The 26,963-nt window shown below is 52.6% G+C and overlaps 2 protein-coding genes across 6 annotated transcripts; both read left to right on the top strand.

The window, feature by feature from the left end:
• Positions 1-1,127: 1,127 nt before the first annotated feature.
• Positions 1,128-17,786, top strand: TGM1 (transglutaminase 1). 4 transcript variants are annotated; one of them, XM_065547469.2, is made up of 15 exons: positions 1,128-1,457; positions 2,980-3,303; positions 3,453-3,641; positions 4,621-4,869; positions 5,270-5,388; positions 5,517-5,624; positions 6,072-6,246; positions 6,648-6,786; positions 6,928-7,031; positions 9,345-9,433; positions 9,910-10,063; positions 10,174-10,455; positions 10,603-10,763; positions 11,138-11,274; positions 16,192-17,786. In XM_065547469.2, exons 2-15 carry the CDS (start codon positions 2,982-2,984, stop codon positions 16,418-16,420), a joined length of 2,457 nt encoding a protein of 818 aa, XP_065403541.1. In that variant the 5' UTR covers positions 1,128-1,457; positions 2,980-2,981; the 3' UTR covers positions 16,421-17,786. The 4 variants fall into 4 exon arrangements, with proteins under 4 accessions (XP_065403541.1, XP_065403540.1, XP_073853158.1 ...); XM_065547468.2 differs by lacking the exon at positions 1,128-1,457 and having other exon boundaries at positions 2,775-3,303; XM_073997056.1 differs by lacking the exons at positions 1,128-1,457; positions 2,980-3,303; positions 3,453-3,641; ... (1 more) ...; positions 5,270-5,388; positions 5,517-5,624 and adding an exon at positions 5,911-5,973.
• A 6,001-nt stretch (positions 17,787-23,787) lies between these two features.
• Positions 23,788-26,803, top strand: TINF2 (TERF1 interacting nuclear factor 2). Of its 2 annotated transcripts, XM_005560963.4 has the most exons (9): positions 23,788-24,269; positions 24,412-24,516; positions 24,630-24,731; positions 25,130-25,237; positions 25,325-25,421; positions 25,566-26,022; positions 26,112-26,179; positions 26,287-26,378; positions 26,512-26,803. In XM_005560963.4, the coding sequence occupies exons 1-9, from the start codon at positions 24,078-24,080 to the stop codon at positions 26,644-26,646; spliced, it is 1,356 nt and encodes a 451-aa protein (XP_005561020.3). In that variant the 5' UTR covers positions 23,788-24,077; the 3' UTR covers positions 26,647-26,803. The 2 variants fall into 2 exon arrangements, with proteins under 2 accessions (XP_005561020.3, XP_065403547.1); XM_065547475.1 differs by lacking the exon at positions 24,412-24,516.
• Positions 26,804-26,963: the final 160 nt, after the last annotated feature.

Below are 26,963 nucleotides of genomic sequence, written 5' to 3'. Positions count from 1 at the left end.
CAGGGTGAGGGCTGAGCTTGTGTTTACCTTCTGGTTTGGGGTTGGGGCTGGGACTGGGTCTAGATTCCAAGCAGGAACAGGGCTTGGGATCAGGTTCTGCTTCTGGCTGAGCAGAGCCTGAACAGAGCAGCTGTGAGTTTCTCCAGCTAGAAGCATCATAAAAGTTTTTCCCATGACCCCTGCACCGTCCAGATGTTCCCTCTGCCCTGGCCCCCATTCACCATAGCTGGGGAGGCTCAGGGGCTCCATGTTCCCAGAAGTGGGCCAGGATGCTCTTGCTCCGCCCTGCCTGAACCACAGTATCGGTCCCCATGAGTAGCATTCTACGGTTGAAGTACCTTTGAGAATACTTGATACCATTTGATCCTCACAGAGTCTCAGGGAAGAGATTATTAGGCCCAGTGTTCTGATGAGGAAACTGCTGTTGAGACTTGCCCATGGTTCTTGGCCAGAGCGCTTCAGCACTGAAACCAAAGTTGTCTCTACCCTTGGTCTAGGATTCTAGACTCATGTTCTTGCTTCTGTATCGGTAAGGAATGGTTGGGCAGCGGCCTGGCCTCAGCTCCTTGAGGTCCTGAGCTGAGTGTCTGCTCCCATGGTGTCCCCCCACACATACCATGTACACACCCTGTCCTGACCTAGACAGTCCTGAGTGGTGGTGGGGGGAGGGGACTGGCTCAGGGGTTAGGGCACTGACTCAAACCTGGCTGGGTGGGGAGAGAAAGATTGATTAAAGCTAGGGAGAGAGTGTGACAAAGGCATCCTCCTGGTTCTCTGGGATCCGCCTGGGTCCACGTGTGCTCACACACATCCGGACAACCAGGGCCCTGCCCCTTCCCGTATCTGCAGTGATGCAGAAACACCCAGCCCCTGCACAAAGCCCTCTGGCTGACCTGCCTGGAAGTCTGATATCCCCTGGTGTGTCTACTGAGAGTGTTGGAGGTGGGGCACCGGCCCCCACCCCCAGGCAGGTTCTGGTGCTTGGAGCTGGACAAGAAAAGGCAGTGTGGGTGTGGAGGGCTCCCTGCCAGTTCCTGGGGCCTCTCTGTCCCCACTCCCCATGGCGCCTCCCTGCCTGATGCATCACCAAACAGCCCCTCCTGGATTCTGCTTCCTTGTGTCTTCTTGTCAACTTGTTTTCGCTGTCTTCTGCTCGGCGGCCCGTGGGCAGAGCTGGGACACCAGTGGGAAGGAAAGAAAGAAGGAAGAAGGCCCTGGCTGACGGGCCCAAGGACAAGACCCGAGGAGAGCCTCCCTGAAGATGCCTAGCCTCCTCCTCTCTGCCTTGGGATCGCCTCTGTGCCATCCTTGGTGTTTCCCCAGTGTCGGGGTGGAGTTAGGATGCACACAGCACAGGTGCCTGAGCCGGTTGGTCTGGATTCCCAGAAGAATTCCAAGTTGGAGAAAAGGGAATCCTCGAGTCCAAATGAGCAAAGACTCCTCTCAGTGAGAGAAAGGTACTCTGTACCTCTGGAAGGGGGTCTCAGTTCCCACCCAAGCCTGAGTGGAAAGGCCTAAGCCTCCCCCAACTCCCCAGGCTACAGTGGGGGTGGGGGACGTGAAATGAGATTGCTCCTACTCTGATCTCCCTAATCCCAAACTTGAGGGGCAGCTCACTCATGCCTGGGGCTGTAGAGCAGCTGAGAAAGAAGGGACAGACTTGGGGGTGCGGGGAGTCAGAATATCTGGTAGAGCCAGCAGGTCAGGGGTTAGCTGGCTGAGCCAGTCTGAGGGCCTCTCTGCTGATGTCACCAGTCTGCAACCTGGGATCCCCGGACCTCCCTGGGCCAGTTTCATAGGGCTGAGCCTGGCTTGGGCTTCATGGAGCTCAGTAGCAGGAGCCCGTGAGAGCAGAGGTAGGCAGCCTGAGCTTGGGACCAGAAGGTCGGCCAGACAGGGCTGTGGGTAGAAGGACCTGCCTGCCCCGCTGCCCTTGCAGCTTCTTCACCCGGGAGAAGGGGCTCCTCACATGCCCAGTCTGGCAGGAATCAGGCTGGTGCCAGGGGCCATCACACAGGTGGATCACACCAAAGCCCAGCCTAAGCCCAGACCTCACGCGTGCTCCCTCCCTAGCATCTTCTCCCCATTTCCCACTCAGAGGCCTCGCCTCTTCCCTCCACCCCTCACAGCAGTTTGGCCCCTCCTTCCCATATAAGTCACTTACCAGGCCTGTCCCATCCATCCTGACCTGTTCCATCTCAGCCCCGGGACTCAGTGCTGCGGTTGCCAACACTGCTGCCAGGTGAGGGGCCACCACGGGCACTGTGGTGCTGAGCCCAGGCGGCCCACACTATCGGAGGCAGTGCCGGGATCCAGCACGGTGGGGTGTGGGCCAGCTGTGTACCTGTCAGCCCCAGCCAGGCTGTTCCCCAACACCAAGGCTCTGCTTTCCCTGGACTGGGCACAGCTCCGGGCACCTGCCATGCTCTACCCCTTCTGGCAGCCCCAAGTGGGGTCTTCCTTGACTTGGGAATGCCAAGGACCCCAGGCCCCGGGGCCACCTGTCTGTCTTGTGAAGAACCTTGAGTTGGGGAATTTCTGCTAACAAATGAGTTCTAGAAGCTGTCAGCATTGTGCACCTCTACACTGCGGAGCCAGCAGGTGGAGGGACCAGGCCCAGGGATGCTGGAGCACTCTGATGTGTGTGCAGCTGGGTCTTGAGGCTGTGACAAGTGTCCATGCAGGGAACTATGTGGATTTCCTGGGATGGATCCTTGAGTGGGTTTTTTCATTGGGCAGTTGGATGTGGTTTGGTGGAAGTGAGGGGAAGGCTTTTCTCTGCAGTGTGAGAAGCTTCTCTGGGTGAGTCTGAATGGTCTTCGGGGAGGGTCTCTGGATGTTTCTGGAGAATCTCTGAGCCAAGGTGGGATTGTCTCGGTCATCAGGCGGGGACCGAATCAGCTGTCTGGATGGAGGGTTTCTGGGTCAGCTGGCTGGGGCTACCTGGGTTAAGGAGCCACCCCCGCCTCTTCCTAACAGGCATGATGGACGGGCCACGTTCCGACGTTGGCCGTTGGGGTGGCAACCCCTTGCAGCCCCCTACCACGCCTTCTCCAGAGCCAGAGCCAGAGCCAGACAGACGCTTTCGCAGAGGAGGAGGAGGCCGTTCCTTCTGGGCTCGCTGCTGTGGCTGCTGTTCATGCCGAAATGTGGCAGATGATGACTGGGGACCTGAACCCTCTGACTCCAGGGGTCGAGGGTCCAGCTCTGGGACTCGAAGACCTGGCTCCCGGGGCTCAGACTCCCGCCAGCCTGTCTCCCGGGGCAGCGGTGTCAATGCAGCTGGAGATGGCACCATCCGAGGTGAGGCCAGTCTGTCCTCCTCAGCTGAGAGCTGAAAGGCTTTAATGGGACCAGAGACTCATCCTGGCATTTCTGGGGGGATAGGAGGCTAATGATGAGGGCCTGGGCTCCCCATGGGGCTTCACTGACCCAGAGCTGTGCCCTTGCAGAGGGCATGCTAGTAGTGACCGGTGTGGACTTGCTGAGCTCGCGCTCGGACCAGAACCGCCAAGAGCACCACACAGACGAGTATGAATACGATGAGCTGATAGTACGTCGCGGGCAGCCTTTCCGCATGCTTCTCCTCCTGTCCCGGACCTATGAATCCTCTGATCGCATCACCCTTGAGTTACTCATTGGTCAGTGGGGCTTGGAGTGGGAAGGGTGAAGGCCCTATGTTTGGTGGGAGAGGCTGGCATTAGAGTCAGAGAGGTCTTTAGGCTCCTCCCTGTCCCACTCCTCACCTCTGCCAGATAAGGCAGGTGCAAGTGTGTGGTTGTGCCCCTGGGGGTGGGTCTCAGAGAGGATCTTGGTGTTTCAGTTTTTCCCAAGCGCATCCTCCTCAAGCCTCCTGGGGCATCGGTCTCAGAGTACTCCTCTTCAGGGCCTGCCTCAGTGCCTCCTTTGGCATTGCTGCTCTGTCCTTTCTGCGTCTATTCTCATTCCCCAGGATGTGGCTGGTTCTCTCTCTCTCCCTCTCTCCTTCCACGTCCCCCATCTCTGCCAATTTTGTCTCCCTCTGTCTCTGCCCCTCTGTCCCCGTGACCCAGGGCAGGTGCCTCCCTCACCGCGTTGCTTGATGGAGCTTGACTTCTCAGGCTGGTGATTATGCTGCTGCCTGGGGCAGGCGACTCCTTTTACCCTTTGATTAGGGCCTAACCTTGCCCACCTCACCCTCTAATTTCCCAGGAACCCCTACCACCTTCACCAGGGATGCCTTGGGCTCTAGAACCTGCAGCCCAGGGAGCAGGCAGGGTTGGCCTTCAGGATCAGGACTGCCCTTTCATACAGGGCAGGTGGATCTGCCCCTCCAGCCCAGGCACTGTGACAGGCAGGCAGAAGGTGACAAGAGCCCTCATCTCTCCTCCCCATCTCAGAGTTCAGTGTTAGGGGAACAGGTTTGGGATGTTAGACTGTAGCCCTGCCCTAACATGTGGGCAAGCATTGGGTGGGGACAGAGCTGCTCTGAGGGAGATTGTCAGAGAATAAGACGATGGCCCAATGTAGGGACATACACAGTGGCTCATATACATTTTGGGTGGGGCTGGGAGAAGTCCCAGGTTCCATCCCCTCTCCTCAGGGAGGCCTCACCAGCTAATTGTTGATTTCCTACTCTAGGAAACAACCCCGAGGTGGGCAAGGGCACGCACGTGATCATCCCAGTGGGCAAGGGGGGCAGTGGAGGCTGGAAAGCCCAGGTGACCAAGGCCAGTGGGCAGACTCTGAACCTACGGGTCCACACTTCCCCCAACGCCATCATCGGCAAGTTTCAGTTCACAGTCCGCACACAGTCAGACGCTGGGGAGTTCCAGTTGCCCTTTGACCCCCGCAACGAGATCTACATCCTCTTCAACCCCTGGTGCCCAGGTGAGCAGCTGGGGTCTGGAGCAGAGGGTAGATGGGAGGGAAGGACAGGGAAGGGCTTCCTGCCCTCGGATGCGGCAGGGTGCCTAGGTGCCTCACCCCAGGAGAAGCCAGCCTCCCATTGAGCAGATGAGAGGACCGAGGCCTGGTGCAGAAAGGTGGCCAGCCCACCTCTGGCCAGGGTCACACAGCCAGCCACACCTCTCCTGGCGAAGGCCCCTGGCAAAGGCCAATCTCCTCTACCATCTCTCATGCTACCCCATTCTCCTGCGGCAGTCCTGTCAGGCTAGGGGCATCCCCGCATTTTCTTCTGTGGACATGAGTCCTGCAGAACTGGCCAGGAGTAGGTGAGGCCCAGGGAGAGAACTGGAGGGAACCAGTTTTGTGTGTTCTGGGGACACAGAGGACATTGTGTACGTGGACCATGAGGATTGGCGGCAGGAGTATGTGCTTAATGAGTCTGGGAGAATTTACTACGGGACCGAAGCACAGATTGGCGAGCGGACCTGGAACTATGGCCAGGTATGATGCAGCTGGCCAGGGTCACATGCACCCAGGGGAGCTGGGGTGAGTGTGGGGGCTGGGGTATTGGAGCGGGGTGCTGGCCTAGGGTTCAGGCTCTCACCTCTGCCCTCCATCCCTCCTTCCAGTTTGACCACGGGGTGCTGGATGCCTGCCTATACATCCTGGACCGGCGGGGGATGCCATATGGAGGCCGTGGAGACCCAGTCAGTGTCTCCCGGGTCATCTCTGCCATGGTGAGCACCCTCATGTCTCTGAGTCCTACTGTGTGTTTGCCTGCTGCCTCGCCACACCTCCACCCTCATCCTGCCCTTTCTGGATTCCTTGAGGACCCCCAGCCCTGTCCCTGCCCTTGCAAAGGATACTTCAGGAAGGGGTATCCCTTCTCTTCTCTCCCTTGCCTGCCCCGCAGCCCGCCTTTCCTGGCTCCTGTCCCAGCTCCTGTGGAATGCAGGGCCAAACCCAAAACTTGGCACACCCAGGATTCACATTCTTGTGTCAGAGCCTGGGTGGGAGGGGGGCAGGTGGCTCAGGAAAGGGCTGGATGGAGCTCAGGCTGATGTCTGGATCCTGAGGCATTTAGGGGTAAGGGGTGGTTGCAGGGTCAGGGCTGGGCTAAGGACCACATGGCAGGTCCTGAGCCCCTCCTCCACCTCAGCCCCGTCTCATCCTGTCCTGGGCAGGTGAACTCCCTGGATGACAATGGAGTCCTGATTGGGAACTGGTCTGGTGATTACTCCCGAGGCACCAACCCATCAGCGTGGGTGGGCAGCGTGGAGATCCTGCTTAGCTACCTACGCACCGGCTATTCCGTCCCATATGGCCAGTGCTGGGTCTTTGCTGGCGTGACCACTACAGGTAGTGGAGGGACTGGGACAGGAGTGGCACGGGCCCTACAGGGAGAAGGGAGGAAAGCCAGGCTTATCCAGCCCTGCTCAGCTGTGGCTACAGTGCAGGGTGCAGGCGGGGGTGGATGATAGGCTGGTCTTAATTATCATTAATTAGTGTTAACAACAGACAGAGGCCTAAGGGAAAGGAGGGAGAAGGGACAGGCAGGGACTGAGCCAGGCAGGTGGCCTAGCTTCCCCTGACCCCAAGTGCTCTGTAGCCCAAAGGCCTTCTGGCCCCAGCGACCCTGACCCTGGCAGTCTATGCCCAGCTTGGCAATCCGGGTTGCCCTTCTGCCCCTGATATTCCTGACACGATGCCTCACTTGCCCCCAACCCGTGCCTTGAACCCCAACCTTCACTCCGCCACAGTGCTGCGCTGCCTGGGTCTGGCCACCCGTACTGTCACCAACTTCAACTCCGCCCATGACACAGACACATCTCTTACCATGGACATCTACTTCGATGAGAACATGAAGCCCCTAGAGCACCTGAACCATGATTCTGTCTGGTGAGCTGGGGTGGACTGCCCATCTGTGCTGAAGAATGGTGACCTGAGCTTTGGAGGTGGAGGGTGGGCAGGGGAGGCTGGGGAAACCGTGGACTCCTGACCCTGGGGCTCAGACCCAGCGCCTCCTCCATGTCCATCCAGGAACTTCCACGTGTGGAACGACTGCTGGATGAAGAGGCCAGATCTTCCCTCGGGCTTTGATGGGTGGCAGGTGGTGGATGCCACACCCCAGGAGACTAGCAGTGGTGAGCCGGGCCCCCCCACTTCCCACCATGCCCCTGCTCATCTCCCCCACCTGAGTAACACAGTCCAGAGTGTCAGTGCTGGGCTGGGCTGGAGAGCTAAGCCCTGTAACCCCATGGCTTCTCAAACGGGTTTATCAGATGAACCACCATGTGGACGTTAGTTTATTTTTACCTTTCTGTATAACGCTCTATTTGCCTAAATTTTACTTATTTATAATGGTTTATTTTATTTATAATGGTTAATATACAAGGGAGGTTCAAAATTCAAAGCTGTAAGAGTATTCGGAGAAAGAGAATTCATATCCACTATTCTTACTTGCTTTTTAACTTACATATCCTGGAGATAATTAATTGAAGGACCCTTTTAAAGTCATTTTGATAAGTAATAATACATGCTTGGAAGGAAAAAAAGTGTGGAATTGAAGAACACAAAATGTAAAGGTTCCCTATTCTCTCTCAGGAGGTATTTGGGGTTTTTTTCAAAAATATTTTTAAAGTAAATTTCTAGGTTCTACCCCAAACGTGATACATTAGACTTTCTAAGGATAGATGCTAACAATGTATATTTTTGAAAGTTCTTCTGGTGATTCTGACGATCGACCAGACTTGGGACCCACTCCAAAGGGTGACCAGAGAGATGGAGTGACGTCCTCTGGGGCACAGAGTGGTAGGTCAGCAACAGAACAAGTCCAGTCCTTTTAAACACACACTCTCGCTTTCACCAAGTTCCTTCCTGTCTGTTCCATTGCTCACTGTGAATTATATATACAGTATAGAAAAAAGTCAGGGCTCAGATAGGTTCAAAGAAGAAAATAGCCCTTATGACCCTGCCTTAATACATGATTACTATTGATACAACCCACGGGTCTCTTTTCTGTGTCCACATACATGTGTTTCTGCAGAAATTAGAACTACCATACACTGTTCTCAAACACACCCCCACCCCTTCCTACCGTGATACTCCAGCCGCAGGCCACGAGGCCTGCCCTGCCAGTTGCCTTCTGTCCAGCCTCTCCCTTACTCACCCCAGGTCAGAGAGTCCTCCCTAGCCTACATTCCTCCCCTGGCCTCTTCCCAACGCCCTCCCTCTCACTCAGATATGTGAACACAGCCCCCTGAGCGGTGCAACCCAGTGATGCCTGTGATGCTGAAACAGCCTGGCCCGGACACTGGCAGATCTGAGCTCTGGCCTCCAACTCTGGGAAGTGGTGGGGTGGACATCAGGCAGGGGGCTCGGGGCCAGCAAGACTGGGGCTTGATCCCAGCCTGATCACTTCTCAGATGCATGCGCTTGGGCAAGCACCTCGCACTTTACGGCTTTGGGGTTTGGATGTAATTTGGGAATAATAGATACCACATAGGGTGATTGGGAGGATTAAATGAGAAATTCTCTATCTGAAGGGACCAGCAGCATGCCAGAAGCGTAGTAGCTACTCAGAAAGTCTTAGCTCCTTTCATTCTCCCTGCACCTCCTGTCTTGTGAGATCCTGGCATGCACTTCGCCTTGCTGTTTCCCCGTCTGTAAAGGAGGTGTAGTGTTAGGTGTTGTCTAAGATTCTTTCCTGTTGGATGGTACTCACTTCCCGCTCTGTCCTCTCCTGCCAGGCCTCCTCCTGTCAGCCTATCTCTTCTAGGCAGCCTCCTGAGTATGATAAGAGCAGACTCTATTTCCCACCAGCTCCCCCCAGTAGAGAGGGCAGCAGGCTGCAGAGCTGAGGGTTGTTCCGCATCTCTCTGAAATGGTGGTGGCGGTGGTGTCACTATTCACCCCCCACAAGCGAATAGTGACAAGGTGTACTGGCAGTGGCAGGACGATGGCAGCTTCAAGATTGTGTATGTGGAGGAGAAGGCCATCAGCACACTCATTGTCACAAAGGCCATGAGGCAGGGCCACTGTAGACTCTGGGTTGGTTACGATAAAGAATAGGAGGTCCTGTCCTCTGGGGGTCACAGACGGTGGACATCCAGTGTCATTCAGCCATGAAAGAGTGTGTCAAGGACTTGGTTATCAGGCAGGCTGGTCTGCACATCTGTACCTTGCCCCCGTCCTCCAGCAGAGCAGCCTGGGCTGAGGAAAGCGAATTGACAGCCAAATGGAGCCACTCTCTCTTTGTTTTCCATACCTGTGTTGCACTGGCTGTCAACTGACCCCCAAGTGTTTGAGTGAGGGCTGATGGCCTTGTTCCAGAGGCCACCAGGCAGTGGAACCAGGCCTGAGTGGCTGGGGCTGGGGCCCTGTGTGGACCCCACCCAGGATCTGAAGGTCCCTCTCTGCCTTCTCAGATCTCTCGCCTTTGTCCCACCTCACTCTAGGCATCTTCTGCTGTGGCCCCTGCTCCGTGGAGTCCATCAAGAATGGCCTGGTCTACATGAAGTATGACACGCCTTTCATTTTTGCTGAGGTGAGGGCTGGACTGCAGGTGCCTTCTTGGGCTTCAGTCGTGGGTTCTCTGGTCCCGACTTCACCGCTGACTGACCAGCTGTGCGACCCTGGGCAAGTCACTCATTATACAAGTCAGTTTCCTCACCTGTAAAAGGGGATAATCAAGGCTGCCTTGCTGCTTGTACTCAGGATCAAAAGAGATAATGGGTATGAAACTGCTTTACTAGTCGTAAAATCAGCCAATGAGCGTGAAGAATTACTGTTATTATTGCCAAAGTGCTCTGAGAGGAGCTTCCCAGACCAGCTTCTTCCCTGCGCTCTGGCCTCATCTGGCTCGTCTTGGAAAGTCTCCCCTTGGGCTCTGCCAGGAAGCTCCCACCCTTGGGACCAAGCCCTGTTCCATAGCTCCTAGGATCAGGGGAAGGAGGCCGGGAGTCAGGCCACCCTCAGACCCTCTGGCTCACTCATTCCTGTTCACCCCGACCCCTCCCACAGGTGAATAGTGACAAGGTGTACTGGCAGCGGCAGGACGATGGCAGCTTCAAGATCGTGTATGTGGAGGAGAAGGCCATCGGCACACTCATTGTCACAAAGGCCATCGGCTCCAACATGCGTGAGGACATCACCTACCTCTATAAGCACCCAGAAGGTACCATTCCCCCAACCCAGCCAGCTCTGGGCCCCATGACAAGTGTTCCTGTCAAGTGCTCGCCCACCCAAGTGGGAATTGGAACCTCACCCTTGACCTTCAACCCCCAGGCTCAGACGCAGAGCGGAAGGCAGTAGAGACAGCAGCAGCCCACGGCAGCAAACCCAATGTGTACGCCAACCGGGGCTCAGCGGAGGATGTGGCCATGCAGGTGGAGGCACAGGACGCGGTGATGGGGCAGGATCTGATGGTCTCCGTCATGCTGACCAATCACAGCAGCAGCCGCCGCACAGTAAAACTGCACCTTTACCTCTCAGTCACCTTCTATACTGGTGTCACTGGGACCATCTTCAAGGAGACCAAGAAGGAAGTGGAGCTGGCACCAGGGGCCTGTAAGTGCTCCTTACCCAGCCCTGCCCCCTGGATGGCTGGGCACCTCAGGGCTGTGGACATGGAGACCCCAGGAGCAGTGGGGAGTCCCTGGGGGAAGCCGGATGTGGGGAAGCAGGCCTCAGTGACGCCATGCCTCTTCTCCCCAGCGGACCGTGTGACCATGCCAGTGGCCTACAAGGAATACCGGCCCCACCTTGTGGACCAGGGGGCCATGCTGCTGAACGTCTCAGGCCATGTCAAGGAGAGCGGGCAGGTGCTGGCCAAGCAGCACACCTTCCGTCTGCGTACCCCAGACCTCTCCCTCACGGTGAATGCAGTTTGCTGGGGCATGAGGGGTGGTCAGAGAGTGAAGGCCAGGGGATAAGGACATCAGAGGCGGGCGCTAAGCCAGGAGCAGGCTGGCCTGATAAGCCTTTGTAGGAGAAGGTCAAGGACTGGCTCTGGGGCCTCAGTTTCCTCGTCTGTAGCATGGGATCTTATGTCTCTGGTTCTGTGACAGCCTTTGTTGGGGAATAGGCTGGAGTTTCTTCTCTGACTTCTGGGGAGTCTTCTCTCAGGAGGATAAATGTGGGGCACGGGGAGGTTTTGCTTCTAAGCAGATTCCCCTCTCTGGTGCAGTGTATGGTCCCATGTGTTTGACCAGGGTCTCTGACATGGGGGATGGGCCTCTTTTTCTCTCAGTTACTGGGAGCGGCAGTGGTTGGCCAGGAGTGTGAAGTACAGATTGTCTTCAAGAACCCCCTTCCCGTCACCCTCACCAATGTCGTCTTCCGACTCGAGGGCTCTGGGTTACAGAGGCCCAAGATCCTCAATGTTGGGTAAGTCTTGCCTCTCCTCCTGCCCCTGCTGCCACTCTGGCCTTCCCCACAGGCTGCCCTGGTTCCCAGCTTTGCTTCCTCTCTGTCTGGACAAGTATGTTCTGTCAGGACCCAAACAAGCAGGTTGGGGCCAGCTAGCAATACCTCCCTACCCAGCTCAGTCCCACCAGCCTTTAGGGAGACCTCCTGGGCACCTGGTGCTGTGCTGTGCTGTGTCCTTGCCCTGCCTCACTAATTAGGGAGCAAAAGCCCCACATAGGAATCGTTAGTAACTCATTGCTAATATTTGCCTAGTACTGAAGAACTGACCAGGCACTTTCAGGAATATGATCTTTGGACACAAAAACTCTTTAAAGTACATTAGAAGGCCAGGTGTGCTGGCTCACGCCTGTAATCCCAGCACTTTGGGAGGCCGAGGCAGGCAGATCGCTTGAGGTCAGGAGTTCGAGACCAGCCTGGCCATCAAGGTAAAATTCAATCTCTACTAAAGTAAAAAAATTAGCCATGTTTGGTGGCAGGCACCTGTAATCCCAGCTACTTGGGAGGCTGAGGCAGGAGAACCGCTTGGACCCAGGAAGTATAGGTTGCAGTGAGCTGAGATTGAGCCACCGCACTCCAGCCTGGGTGATAGAAGCAGACTCCATGTCAAAAAACAAAAACAAAAACAAAAACACATTAAAGATCATCATATGATTAAAAGCAAAGTTTTGGGCTGGGTGTGGTGGCTCACATCTGTAATCCCAGCACTTTGGCAGGCCAAGGTAAGTGGATCACTTGAGCCCAGGAGTTGAAGACCAGCTTGGGCAACATGGTGAAACCCTGTTTCTACAAAAAAGTTTTAAAAACTTAACCAGTGTGGTGGTGTGCGCCTGTTGTCCCAGCTACTTGGGAGTCTAAGGTGGGAGGATCACCTGAGCCTGAGGAGGTTGAGGCTGAAGTGAGCCATGTTTGTGCTACTGCACTCCAGCCTGGGCGACAGAGTGAGACCGTGTGTCTCTGTTTCTCTCTCTGTCTCTCTTACACACACACACACACACACACACAAGCAAAGTTTTGGAACCCTAAGGATATGGGTTCAGGTCCCAGCTCTAGCACTTACTGGCTATATGCCCTTGGGCAAGCGGTTTCTCTCCTTCAAGCCTCAGTGTTCTCGTCTGTAAAGCAGGGATAGCAATAGCCCCTGAACCGAGGGTTGTTTAGTGCATTGCTTGGCACAAAGTTAGTGCTCCATTGGTAGTTATTATTTTTATTATTGCCATTATCACCCCCACTTCCAGATGGAGAAGCTGGCGGTCACGTCTCACGTGGTCTCACAGCTCATAAGGGGCAAACTCTGCTCTACCCACTGTGGTGCAAACCATGCACAGGCTCTCAAGCTCATTGCTTGTTTTGTGCCATGAGGGCCAAGTAGCAATTCCAGAGGAGAGAATCCCATCCCTCAGGCCCTTACCCAGCCGTCTGGGTCTGATCCTGGGCTGGGCAAGCCCCTGGGTGCAGTGAGGGCACACACATGCTGCGTTCCTGGGCCTGTGGCTGTCATCTTTGATACAGACTCACATGTGCTGCCCTGTCCCTCCCTAGGAAAAGCACAGAGGGAAAGCAGAGCAGGCCAGAGCCTGGCCTTCTAGATCAGCCTTCTGGGACAGGGGCAGGCTTTGCCTTCAGACAGACAGCTCCTGAGAAAGAACAATGGCTTGGGGTGGGGAAACTGAGGGGAGGAAGCAGAGGACCCCGTGCCCACCCCTCCCTCGCAGCAATCCTGGTGGTGGCCGCCACCTTTGCCGTGAGGCCAAAGTGGAGAAGGCAGCTATGTTGATCTTTGCCCCAGCCTGGGCCCCTGGGAATGCTATGATGTGTCACAAAGGGGGGCTTTCCTCATGTCACCCTACCAGGGTCTCTGGCAGCTCAGTGAACAGAGCCTGAACCCTCCGGATAGCCTGCTTTGCTCGTCTTGCCGGGCAGACATCTCTTACTCACACCCCCACATGGTGGGGAGGGGGAGCTTCCTCATCCTAAGGCATCCTCAGAGGTGGACTTGCCTCAGCAGCCCCACCAGGCCTTTGCCTCTTGGCCCTGCTTGGAAGTAAGGAAAGGGCCACTGTGCTGAGTGTTGGGGGACCTGTTCCCTGTCTTTACCTGTAGAGTTTGTGTGAGTCTACCTACAGCAAAAGATAGGGTTGGACGATGGTTTCTTAAGGCAGATCCTCCCTGGACAGTCTGTGGCTCCTTAGCTGCTGTGAGCCCAGAACAGAGCCTCCAGTACAACTGGGATCCTCCAGGGGGACATCTCTGAGCTGTTGGTTCAGATAAATAAGATTCCAAGATGGGTGTACTTTGCCTCTCATTTGCACATCAAAGGCTGTGGCATGGAACCCCATTATAGCATAAGGTGTGCCACCCCAGTGTGGTGACTGGCCACTTAATAAACATTCCAGAACTCACTCCTCCAGATGGCTGTTGTCACCACCAAAAGCAGTCACCAGGGAGGCTGGAAGTCTGTTCCAAACCCTTCCTGGGAATTTCCCTCAGAGTCTGAGTCATACTCTCTAGAATGTCCTCAGAGTGGTCAATCTGCCTTCTTAGGAGTAGATTTGACTTTGCGGAGAGACCTGAAGTCATCAAGAGCTAAGACTAATTAATAAGATAAGCGAACAGGTGGGTAACTGCCCTTTTCCATCAGAACCGAGGCATGCTGTGGAAGGAAGGACAGGCTGACTGTTGCGTCACTGAGCACACGTGTGTGTGCATATGGTTTAAATGGCTCTGAAGAAGAGTCCAGGAGGAGTTTTAAAAATGTTTCAAGCCTAGGCAATATGATTGAACAAGTACACAATTGGACAATGCTCATTTCGATGTCTAAGTTCTGGTATCCTTGTCGGGGAGTTGGTTTCATGACCCACACTCAGTTTCAGGAACATCCCAGCTTTAGCAGATGGCTTGTACTCGGCTTCAACTCACAAAAGAGGTGTGGTAAAGTCCCCAACTCACAGTGAGACCAGGGGAGGGAGAGATCTTGACATTTCCACCTAGAAAACAGTTTCTCTTGAAAATAATCAGTTATTGCAATGTAAAGGTTATTTTCTGAAATATTACAGTTCAATTATGGTATAAATAGACTTCTGAGGGCCGGTCTGAGCTTGCACAACCTTGAATCTTGTATCTATGAAAAAGTTAGCAAAAATTAAGAATGCAAATTTGTAAGCAGTCAGGACATAGCCTAGCCATTAAGTTATAGACTTAATTTATAGACTTCCTATCATACTACATTCAATTATATATCCCTGCCTCCCTCCTTCAGGGAGCTCAGAAGCACCTTCAGGATAATCAGATCCCACTCCTCCTTTTACTTTCACTTCCATTTTATGACCCGGAAAGTGAGGAACAGAGAAGTTAAATAGCTTCTCCTAAGCCTCACAGTTAACAAGTGGTAGAAAAGGGAGTAGAGTGGTTACGGGAAACCCCTCAGAACCAGGCTCCAAGACAAATGCTTTGCCCTGAAAAGAACTCATCCTTGGAGTTAGGGATGTTGGCTCATTCTCTTAGAGGATAACAGTGACTGCACAGGTTCTGTGTCTGGAAAGGGTCCCCAACAGCAGGCTTGGGTTGAATAGGGCACCAGAGGTAAGGTTTAGGCAAAGGCAGGAAAGACAAATTCCCACAGGCACGAGCAAATGCAATATAAATGTAATCATGTTCAGTGTATAAAATGAAACGTTCAGATTGCTGGAGGAGCTCAGAGAAGGGTGAGGTTCCTTTTCCTAGAGGCAAGAGGTGCTCAGGGGAGCCATCACTGAGGAAGTGGTGTGCCAGGCCTTGGAGGAAAAGTAGGCCTTCACAAGGACGCCCAGGGTGGGGAGGCAGAGCTGGGTGCTCATTCCACACAAGGCGAAGACTGCAAAGCATGACTGTGGAGGTGAGTCTGGGGAAGACGGCATTCAGTAGGGCTGCTCAGCAGGAGGAATGGTGGGGGATGATGAGGCTGTGCAAGTAGCAGGGGCTGAGTCAGACTGAGCCTGTGTGTCAGGTTAGAGGGCCAGGATCTCATGCCACAAGCACCAAAGGAGCACTAAATTCTTGAAGGATTTAGTTCACCTCTGAGTGGTTAGCAGAACAGAATACAAAAGTGGGATGGTAGGCAAGGAGTCCCATTAGAGGACAAGTGAAATCATGATTCCCAGGGGAGGTCTAGGAATCAATTTTTCAGAGGCCCATGTGGAAAGAAGAAAATGAAAACACGTGTGTGTGGGGGGGGGCGTTGTCCATCTGCCTCTCTGTCTCTCTCTCTCAGACACACACACACACACACACACACACACACGGGTTTATGTCCATTTAAAGATGTCTGTTGTCTGTTCTTGGGGAGGATTTTCCTTTTTTTCCGAAGATAACATCCTTTTAATGTTTTTGTGTGTGAAAATGCTCTTTTGTTCTTTGGAACGATGATCATAGCAGAGAATAATTTCTTTTCTTCAACCTATGCTCTTGTCAAAACTGAAAGTATTTGGAAATATTGTGTTGGGCCCCCAAAGTCTCATTTTGAAGTTTTCTTGGTTTTGGAGACCCCAGGTGAGATGAGGATGTTCTGTCTGGGGCAGGAGCAGTGGTGATAGAGGGCATGGCATGAGAGGCCTCTGCGGTGGCATCAGCAGTCTTTGTCCAGGTGGATGTGGGAGTAGGGAGGAAGGAGTCCCAGACAATGGGGAGAGTTTCAGCACAGGCAGCTGGTGGGTGGCTGCTGAGCTGGCTATGCAGAGGCGCCCTGGGGCTCCTGGTCTTGGGTGTGGAAATTTCAGGTAAGCCTGAAATTGTCTGAATGGGTCCACCTCCTGCTTCTTCCTCCTGACTGCCCTCGATCAGCTCTTACTCCCCACTCCACCCCCAATTACTCCAGGCCCATGACCTTGTCTCTGCCCACAGGGACATCGGAGGCAATGAAACAGTGACACTGCGCCAGACGTTTGTGCCTGTGCGACCAGGCCCCCGCCAGCTCATTGCCAGCTTGGACAGCCCACAGCTCTCCCAGGTGCACGGTGTCATCCAGGTGGATGTGGCCCCAGCCCCTGGGGACAGGGGCTTCTTCTCAGACGCTGGAGGTGACAGTCACTTGGGAGAGACCATCCCTATGGCATCTCGAGGTGGAGCTTAGCCCTGTGCCAGGAGCAATCAGACTGGAGTCAGATGAGCAAGGACACTGCCCCAAGATGGGGGCACACTACAGAGCAGCTCCCTAGGAGCTCAGGTGGGGAGTCCAGGGCTCCTGGAGAGGGAGTCAGTCTTCATTTGCACTAGGGGCACAGATGCTAATAAACTGTTTTTTAATGAAGCTGCTGCTCTGTCCATCTTTCAGTCCATGCCACACCAAGATGGATGGAACCATGGTCTGTCCCAGGGCTGCACATGGCCTTTCTATATCATCCACTGACAGGGGCTGGTGTCCCTCACCAGAGAGAGGGAAGCACAAGGGAAGTTGAGGCTCAGAGAGACAGAGTCGATATTCTTTGTATAACTCTCTTCTACCTGGAAATTTTCTTGTAGGTGAGTTTTAGAGGATTTTGGCTTTGGTTTGAATGAAACTGTTCCTTTACCTCAGGGTTTTTCAAGTGTAGTGTCTAGACCACCTCTATTACAATCACTGAAATGTTTATTAATAATCCAGATATATGAGCCCTAGCATAGACTTCATGTGTCAGAATCCCTGTGGCAGAGGCCCAGAACAGACTCACCAAGAGTTTGACTCCTGTGTATACTAAAGATCAAGAACAATGTCCTTTCATTTTTCTTTTCAGCTGTTCTTTTTTCTGCATTCCCACTGCCTACGTTCTTCTTGGGCCAGCAGTAGCCATGAGATCATGTACCTGATATTCTGGTCCTGAACGCATGTCTTCTTGAACCTTTAAGTTTAGAAGGCTTTCAAGACAAAGGGCTCATGGGGTAGGAAAAAGAGAGCTAAAATTGAGCTGTTCCTACTAGCTATAAACACATGAACAAGGTGCATACCTTGAGGCATCAGTCGTGTAACATGCACAAGAAGAAACAAGCCCTTCCCTTAAGGTGCTCCTGTCCAGTGGGAGTGGCAGATATGTAAACATTCTAAATACAGTAAATGCGTATATCACACTTACCGGGAGCCAGGCTCCAAGCACTTTATATTTATGAATTCATTTAATCCTTACAACAACCTTACGAGATACGTTCTGCATGGTAGTAGAGGGATGTTCAGGATGCCGAGGGGCCCAGAGAACTGTGATTCTGCCTGGGCTGATACAGAAAGGCTTCATGAAGGTGATTACCAGATGACCCATGAAAGATGAGAAAAAGTCAAGTCCAAGAGACAGAGGACAGAGGAATCACCTACCACGTGTAAAGCACAGACATGCGAGACAACACAGCATATTTGGGAAATGCAGACAGCTGGATGAGGACTGGCATATGGGTACATGATGAGTACAAAGTGGCAAGGGATGTGCTTGAAGAGGTAAGCTTGGGCCAGTTCATTAAAAATCCTTTTGCCATATTTAGGAGTTTGGACTTCCTTCTGAAAGTAAGGGGGAGCTTTCAATTAGGGATGATATGATCAGTTTTGCATTTCACATGATTCACAATGAAAGCAACATAGAAAAGAAGTTAGAAGGGTTGGGCTGGAGGTAGGAAGACTAGAGTCCTCTTGGGATGAGAGACAGGAGAACCTGAATTAGGGTAGAAGTAGTATCAATGGGAAAAAAAGGGGGGGGGGTGGGTTTGAAGGTTGTATAGGAAATAAAACTGATGAGACTTGGTAATAGATTGAATTTGGAGAGGAGGGAGGGCAGAGATAAGGGTGGTGCCTGCATTTCTGACTCATGGGTGCCATGAACAGAGGTTGACATGCATAGAAATTCGAAGCCCAGGAGGAAGACCATATTATAAAAGGGAAGATAGGCTGGGCCCGGTGGCTAACGCCTATAATCCCAGCACTTTGGGAGGCCAAGGCAGGCGAATCACAAGGTCAGGAGTTCGAGAGCAGCCTGGCCAATATAGTGAAACCCCGTCTCTACTAAAAATACAAAAAAAAAAAAAAAAAAAAAAGTCAGGCATGGTGGCACATGCCTGTAATCCCAGCTACTTGAGAGGCTGAGACAGGAGAATTGCTTGAACCCAGGAGGTGGAGGTTTTAGTCTGGCCTGTAACAAGCTTGGGAGTCCTTGGGACTCCTGTCCTCACAAGAAAAATGCTGAACAAATTGAAAGTTAATAACTCTTGTTGGATCTATCAGAGAATTGAGGGCACAGGGCAAACTCCTGCCCCTAAAACTGGAGAGACAAAAAAGCAGATACAGAGAATCACAACTTAACAGCAGAAGCCCAAAAACAGAAACTTCTGGGAAGCCAGTACCAGGGTAGGAAAACTTAAAGTGTAATTGACTCATAGCTGGAGGCTTAGGGTGGACAAATTTGTGAGCTAAAAACTCTATAGTGGCCGGGCATGGTGGCTTATGCTTGTAATCCCAGCACTTTGTGAGGCTGAGGCACGCAAATCACTGAGCCCAAGGGTTCAAGACCAGCTTGGGCAACATGGCAAACCCCGATCTCTACAAAAAAGACTTTTAATAGCCGGGTGTGGTGGCACATACCTGTAATGCCAGCTACTGGGGAGGCTGAGGTGGATCACCTGAGCCTGGGGAGGTTGAGGCTGCAGTAAGCCGAGATCACAACACTGCACTCCAGCCTGGGCTACAGAGTGAGATTGTCTCAAAAAAAAAAAAAAAAAAAAAGGCTGGGCGCGGTGGCTCACGCCTGTAATCCCAGCACTTTGGGAGGCTGAGACGGGCGGATCACGAGGTCAGGAGATCGAGACCATCCTGGCTAACACGGTGAAACCCCGTCCCTACTAAAAAAAAAAAAAAAAAAAAATACAAAAAAACTAGCCGGGTGCCGTGGCAGGCGCCTGTAGTCCCAGCTACTCGGGAGGCTGAGGCAGGAGAATGGCGTAAACCTGGGAGGCGGAGCTTGCAGTGAGCTGAGATCCGGCCACTGCACTCTGGCCTGGGAGATAGAGCGAGACTCCATCTCAAAAAAAAAAAAAAAAATCTAGGGGTCCCATTCCCATTCTTAGGGGGACCCTACCCTTTTTTTGGTTTTTGTTTTTTATTTTTTGTTTCTTGTTTTTGTTTTACCCAGGCTGGAATGCAGTGGTGCAATCACAGCTCACTGCAGCCTCCAACTCCTGGGCTCAAGCAATCCTCCTGCCTCAGCCCAAGTAGCTAGGACTACAGGTGTCTTTAGCCCATGCCTGGCTTTTTTTTTTTTTTTTTTTGAGATGGAGTCTCGCTCTGTCACCAGGCAGATCGTGCAGTGGTGCGATCTCGGCTCACTGCAACCTCCGCCTCCCAGGTTCAAGTGATTCTCCTGCCTCAGCCTCCTGAGTACCTGGGATTACAGATGCGCGCCACCATGCCCAGCTAATTTTTGTATTTTTAGTAGAGACGGAGTTTCACCATGTTGGCCAGGATGGTCTTGATTTCTTGACCTTGTGACCCACCCACCTCAGCCTCCCGAAGTGCTGGGATTACAGGTGTGAGCCACTGTGTCCGGTCGCCTGGCTAGCTTTTAGATTTTTTTTATTTGTAGAGACAAGGTCTCACTAAGTTTCCCCGACTGGTCTTGAACTCCTAGCCTCAAGCAATCCTAGGTGTGAGCCATGGCACATGGCCACAAGTTTTACCAGGATCCCACAGTGAAAACTGGAGAACCCCCCGCCCCACCCCACCCCATCCCCACCTCCTGCCCCGTGATTCTGGCAGAGGGGAAGAGGAAAGTAGCCATTTTGAAATACATCCATTGCATTCATTCTCACTCTGTTGCCCAGGCTGGAGTGCAGTTCATTGCAACCAGGCTGGATTACAGCTCACTGCAACCTCAACCTCCTGGGCTCAGGCAATCCTCCTACATCAGCCTCCTGAGTAACTGGGGTTATAGGTGTGTATATCTAACCCTGGCTAGTTTAAAAAATTTTTTTTTTTTTTTTTTTTTTTTTTTTGAGACGGAGTCTCGCTCTGGCACCCAGGCTGGAGTGCAGTGGCCGGATCTCAGCTCACTGCAAGCTCCGCCTCCCGGGTTCACGCCATTCTCCTGCCTCAGCCTCCGGAGTAGCTGGGACTACAGGCGCCCGCCACCTCGCCCGGCTAGTTTTTTGTATTTTTTTAGTAGAGACGGGGTTTCACCATGTTAGCTAGGATGGTCTTGATCTTGTGACCTCGTGATCCGCCCGTCTCGGCCTCCCAAAGTGCTGGGATTACAGGCTTGAGCCACCACGCCCGGCCTAAAAAATTTTTTTTTGTAGAGACGGGGTCTTGCCATTTTGCCCAGGTTGGTCTCAAACTCCTGGACTCAAGCAGTCCACCTGCCTTGGACTCCCAATAAGTCAGCTACACAGAGACAGCAACTGAAAATGAATAATTCAGCCAGGCATGGTGGCTCACACCTGTAATCCTAGCACTTGGGGAGGCCATGGCAGGTGGATCACATGAGGTCAGGAATTCGAGACCAGCCTGGGCAACATGGCAAAACCCCATCTCTATTAAAACAAAAATTAGCCAGGCGTGGTGGCATACGACCTGTAGTCCCACCTACTTGGGAGGCTGAGGCACCAGAATCACTTGAACTTGGGAGGCACAGTTTGCAGTGAGTTGATATTGAGCCACTGCACTCCAACCTGAGCAACAAAGCGAGACACTGTCTCAAAAAACAAACAAACAAAAAAACCCACTGTAACAGAAATGAAGAATGCCTGTGATGGGCTCATGAATAGACTGGACACGGCCAAAGAACATGGTGCGCTTGAAGAAATGTCAACAGAAATTTCCAAAGCTGAAATGCAATGAGAAAAAAAAAATGAAAACAGAATATCCAAGAATTGTAGGACAATTATAGAAGGTGTAGCATACACATAATCAGAATGGCAGAGAAAAAAACAAAGGAACGGAAGAAATGTGGCAATAATAACTGAGAATTTCCCCAAATTAATGATAGACACAAAACGCAGATCCAGGAAGCTCAGAGAATACCAAGCAGGATAAACACCAAAAACAAAAAATGAAGATGGACCAAGCTGGGCAACACAGAGAGACCCCTTCTCTACAAAACACATTTTTCCTTTTATTTCGTAGAGTCTGGGTCTCACTGTGTTGTCCAGGTGGGTCTCAAACTCCTGGCCTCAAGTGATCCTCCCACTTCAGCCTCCCAAAGTGCTGGGATTACAGGCATGAGCCACCACACCCACCAAAAAATATATATTTTTTAAATTATACTTTAAGTTCTAGGGTACATGTGCACAACATGCAGGTTTGTTATGTATACTTGTGCCATGTTGGTGTGCTGCACTCATCAACTCATCAGCACCCAAAAAATATTTTTTAAAAAATTAGCTGGGGACTGCATGCAGTGGCTCATGTCTGTGATCCCAACACTTTGGGAGGCCGAGGTGGGAAGATGGCTTGAGTCCAGGAATTCGAGACCAGCCTGGGCAACGTAGACTTGTCTCTCCAAAAAAATAGAAAAAAATGAGCCAGGCATGGTGGTGCATGCCTGTAGCCCCAGCTACTCGGGAGGCTGAGGCAGCAGGATCACTTGAGCCCAGGAGGCAGAGGTTGCAGTGAGCCAAGATAACTGCACTCCAGCCTGAGCAACAGAGCAAGACTGTCTCCCCACCTCCAAAATAAATAAATAAATAAATTTAAAAAGCCGGGCGCGGTGGCTCACGCCTGTAATCCCAGCACTTTGGGAGGCTGAGGCGGGCGGATCACGAGGTCAGGAGATCAAGACCACAGTGAAACCCCGTCTCTACTAAAAATACAAAAAATAAGCCGGGCGTGGTGGCGGGCGCCTGTAGTCCCAGCTACTCGGGAGGCTGAGGCAGAATGGCGTAAACCCGGGAGACGGAGCTTGCAGTCAGCCGAGATCGCTCCACTGCACTCCAGCCTGGGTGACAGAGTGAGACTCCATCTCAAAAAAAAAAAAAAAAAAAAAAAAGGAAAACGACATGTCAGAAGTTCAGATCTACATAAGAAAGAACATTAGAGAAGGAATAAATAAAGGAAAAAAGGAAGATAACTACAATTTCACACATATCCAATTTGGGGTACTATGGGACTGGGTGTTTCTTAGGCAGTCGAATGGGCGGATCAGCTGAGACTCATCTGGGGCGGAGACAAGGATGTGTGAATCATTATCTCTGGGAATGGAAGACATGGGCTAAAGACGGAGCAGTTTCACTAAATCCTTGTAAAGTGGTCAAGGCAGGCAACTAATCCAGCCAACAACTAAGGAGTGTAAGCTGTGCGTTAGGTTCTGTGCTTGCTGATGGAAATGAGAGGCACCGGGAAGGATGACAAAGAGACAGTCAAGGAGAGCAGTCAATTACATTAAGGGGCTGACAAGTTCAGTGCACAACAGAATCCTAAAACAAGAAACCATTTAATGTGTGTGTGTGTGTGAGAGACCCCATCTCACTCTATCACTTAGGCTGGAGTGCAGTCACTGAAGTCTCAACCTTCCTGGCTCAAACAATCCTCCCACCTCAGCCCCCTGAGTAGCTGGGACTACAGACATGCCACTACACCCGGCTAGTTTTTTTTTATTTTCAGTAGAGATAGAGTCTCACCATGTGACCCAGTCTGGTCTGGAACTCCTGGGCTCAAGCGGATCGATCCTCCCGTCTCGACCTCCCAAAGTGTTGGGATTACAGGTGTGAGTCACCGTGCCCCGCCCCCACAGCCTGTATTCTATTTCTTCTTCTTCCTTTTTTTTTTTTTTTTTTTGAGAGGGATTGTCCCTCTGTCCCCCAGGCTGTAATGCAGAGGCAAGATCGCGGCTCACTGCCACCTCCAGTCTCCTGGCCTCGGCCTCCCGAGTAGCTGGGATTTACAGGGGCCTGCCACCACGCCTGGCTAATTTTTGTATTTTTAGCAGAGACGGGGTTTCATTCACCATGTCGCCCAGGCTGGTCTGGAGCTCCTGGGCTCAAGTGACCCTCTTGCCTCGGCCTCTCAAAGCGCTGGGATTAGACACAAGCCACCACGCCCGGCCTGTATTTTACTTTTTAAGGGCGGGAGCCCTCTTCCGTTTTATAAAAGGAACAGTCGAATTCCTACTGGAAGCGACGTGCGCAGGGAAAGGCTTTGTAGACGCCGGCTCGGGTCTGGGATTTAAGGAACTGAATTTCGACGGGTGAAGACAGTGGGAAGAGGCGGTGGCACGATCCTCGTTTCACAGACTAGGAAGTCGAGCCTCAGGGGAGTGACGGGGCTTCTCCGCAGAAGAAATCGAGGCTAGGAGGACCCAGACGAGCGGCCACAACAGCCTCAGCGGCCAATTCAAGTCAGCCGGCAGAGGGCGCAGGGCGCAGCGAGCAGGCAGCGCCAGATCCGCTGGGGCGTGGCCTTCTGACGCACCGTCACAGTTCCCTCTGTGGCCACCCATTGGCTCCCTCTTACCGCCCTTTTCCGGGGCAAGGGAAGCTAGTAGCGGAGCCGGAAGTGAGGCACCCTCGGGCTCGAGACAGAGGCGGCGTTTAAAGCTGAGCGACCCAGTACCACTGGGACGGCCAGCTTTTCCACTCAGGCTCCTCCAGCCTGAGCCAGAAGACCCCCTCCCCCAGAATTCTGGGGGCCTATGGAAGGGAGCCGAGTCGGATCGCGAGGTACCCAGAGCCGACAAACCCGAGCCACAGAGTGTTGCCAGAAGCCCCGCCCCTAGGAGTGATCGGAAAGCCTCACCCATCCGGGTGAGGAACCTGGAGGGACCGCCTCAGGGCGGAGCCCGCCGACCATGGCTACGCCCCCGGGGGCCGGTCCTGCAGCTCTACGCTTCGCCGCCGCAGCTAGCTGGCAGGTTGTGCGCGGACGCTGTGTGGAACATTTTCCCCGAGTACTGGAGTTTCTGCGATCTCTGCGCGCTGTTGCCCCTGGCTTGGTTCGCTACCGGCACCACGAACGCCTTTGTATGGGCCTAAAGGCCAAGGTATTGGAGCAAGTAGGACCTGGAAGGGGAAAGAAAGGGGCGGGATGCGAGCACCTGACAAGGGCCCACAGCTTGGGGATGAGACTAGTTGGAAAAGGTCAGCTTGCCCCGAAGTGGGGATTCTGAATTCAGTACCATACAGGTGGTGGTGGAGCTGATCCTGCAGGGCCGGCCTTGGGCCCAAGTCCTGAAAACCCTGAATCACCACTTTCCAGAATCTGGACCTATAGTGCGGGATCCCAAGGCTGTGAGTAATCCCCGGAACAAGCCCTGACCCCAGTTCAACTTGGTGCAGCAAAGTTGCTCCTCCTGTCTACTGGATGTTGGTGCTAACTTCTCTGTCTTCTATATCCTCAACAGACAAAGCAGGATCTGAGGAAGATTTTGGAGGCACAGGAGACTTTTTACCAACAGGTGAAGCAGCTGTCAGAGGCTCCTGTGGATTTGGCCTCGAAGCTGCAGGTGAGACTGGTTTGAAGGCTATTATGTGACTATTTTCTCTAACCCACCTTTTTTTTTTTTTTTTTTTTTTTTTTTTTTTTTTTTTTTTTTGAGAGGGAGTCTTGCTTTGTTGCCCAGGCTGGAGTGCAGTGGCACAATCTCAGCTCCCTGCAACCTCTGCCTCCCAGGTTCAAGCGGTTCTCCTGCTTCAGCCTTCTGAATAACTGGTATTATAGATGCCCAGCTAATTTTTGTATTTTAGTAGAGATGGGGTTTCACCATGTTGGCCAGGCTGGTCTCGAACTCCTGACCTCAAGTGATCCTCCCACCTCGGCCTCCCAAAGTGCCAGGATTACAGGCGTGAGCCACCGTGCCTGGCCACTAACCCACTTTTGATCTCCTACTCTCCTCTGCTGCAGGAACTTGAACAAGAATATGGGGAACCCTTTCTGGCTGCCATGGAAAAGCTGCTTTTTGAGTACTTGTGTCAGCTGGAGAAAGCACTGCCTACACCGCAGGCACAGCAGGTTTCATTGGGGCAAAACATGTAAGAGCAGAGTGTGGGGTGGTTGTATGAAGGACTGTGGTCTTTATACCTCTATCCCTGCCCACAGCTTCAGGATGTGCTGAGTTGGATGCAGCCTGGAGTCTCTATCACCTCTTCTCTTGCCTGGAGACAATATGGTGTGGACATGGGGTGGCTACTTCCAGGTACTGGGAATTTGGAGGTGTAGTGTTTAGCATGAAACCTTTTGAGGCAGTCCATTGGAATGGTTCCATGGGCTCCAGGCATAAGAAAGCAGTTATTCTGTTACTATCTGTTCTCTTTATAAGGGGCCTCATTTTCTTTTTCAGAGTGCTCTGTTACTGACTCAGTGAACCTGGCTGAGCTCATGGAACAGAATCCTCCTCAGCAACAAAGACTAGCACTCCACAATCCTCTGCCAAAAGCCAAGCCTGGCCCATGTCTTCCTCAGGGATCATCTTCAAGGACGCACCCAGAACCTCTAGCTGGCCGCCACTTCAATCTGGCCCCTTTAGGCCGACGAAGAGTCCAGTCCCAATGGGCGTCCACTAGGGGAGGCCATAAGGAGCGCCCCACAGTCATGCTGTTTCCCTTTAGGAATCTGGGCTCACCAACCCAGGTCATATCTAAGCCTGAGAGCAAGGAAGAACATGCGATATACACAGCAGACCTAGCCGTGGGCACAAGAGCAGCCTCTACTGGGAAGTCTAAGAGTCCATGCCAGACCCTGGGGGGAAGGGCTCTGAAGGAGAACCCAGTTGACTTGCCTGCCACAGAGCAAAAGGAGTGAGTGGAACAGAGTTGCTTCTCTTTACTAGGAGCACATTCTTTGCCTGCCTTCCCTTCATCCTATCCTCTGCTTGCTCTCACCTCAGGAATTGCTTGGATTGCTACATGGACCCCCTGAGACTATCATTATTACCTCCTAGGGCCAGGAAGCCAGGTAGGTAGTCTGAGTCAGGATTGGATTAACAGCCTCCTCTCTTGGAGACTCTCAAGAGCCTGTGTTCATCTAGAAGTAGTAGTTTGATTCTGGTTTCCCTCCTACAGTGTGTCCTCCATCTCTGTGCAGCTCCATCATTACCATAGGGGACTTGGTTTTAGACTCTGATGAGGAAGAAAATGGCCAGGGGGAAGGAAAGGTGAGTAGGAAGAAGCAGAAAGCTGGGGAAGGCGGATGGGTAGAACAAGACTGAGAAATCTACATGCTTCAGAATTCGGAGGGCTCAGGGAATGGTTTCAGATGGTAGGATCTCCCTGCTCCCTTCTGTACAGGAATCTCTGGAAAACTATCAGAAGACAAAGTTTGACACCTTGATCCCCACTTTCTGTGAATACCTACCCTCTTCTGGCCACGGTGCCATGCCTGTTCCTTCCTATGACTGTAGAGACAGCTCTAGACCCCTGTGATAGAACTAAAATGCCCTTTGTACTCTGCCTGTCTCCTGCCTCTTCAGCTCTGCAAGTAGTTTAGTAGGAATGGAGTGGAAGTCCAGGCTTGGATTGCCTGACTACACTGCTAAAAATATTTGTAATGCTTAATAATTAAACTTTGGATTTGTTAAAATACTGCCTTCATGTGAAAGAGGGGAATTAAGGTTTCCGTAAGGTCAGCATAGGCCATTCCTTAGAAACAGAACTGGCCCTTCCAAACTGGAAGGATCCCTTTGCCTTTTTTACTTCCCTTGCTAAGTGTTGTTCAGCTGTGCCTAAAAGGGTTAGCAAGG

This window comes from Macaca fascicularis, chromosome 7, assembly GCF_037993035.2.
Source record: "Macaca fascicularis isolate 582-1 chromosome 7, T2T-MFA8v1.1".
NCBI lineage: Eukaryota > Metazoa > Chordata > Mammalia > Primates > Cercopithecidae > Macaca > Macaca fascicularis.
This window is presented reverse-complemented; position numbering and strand designations above follow the sequence as displayed.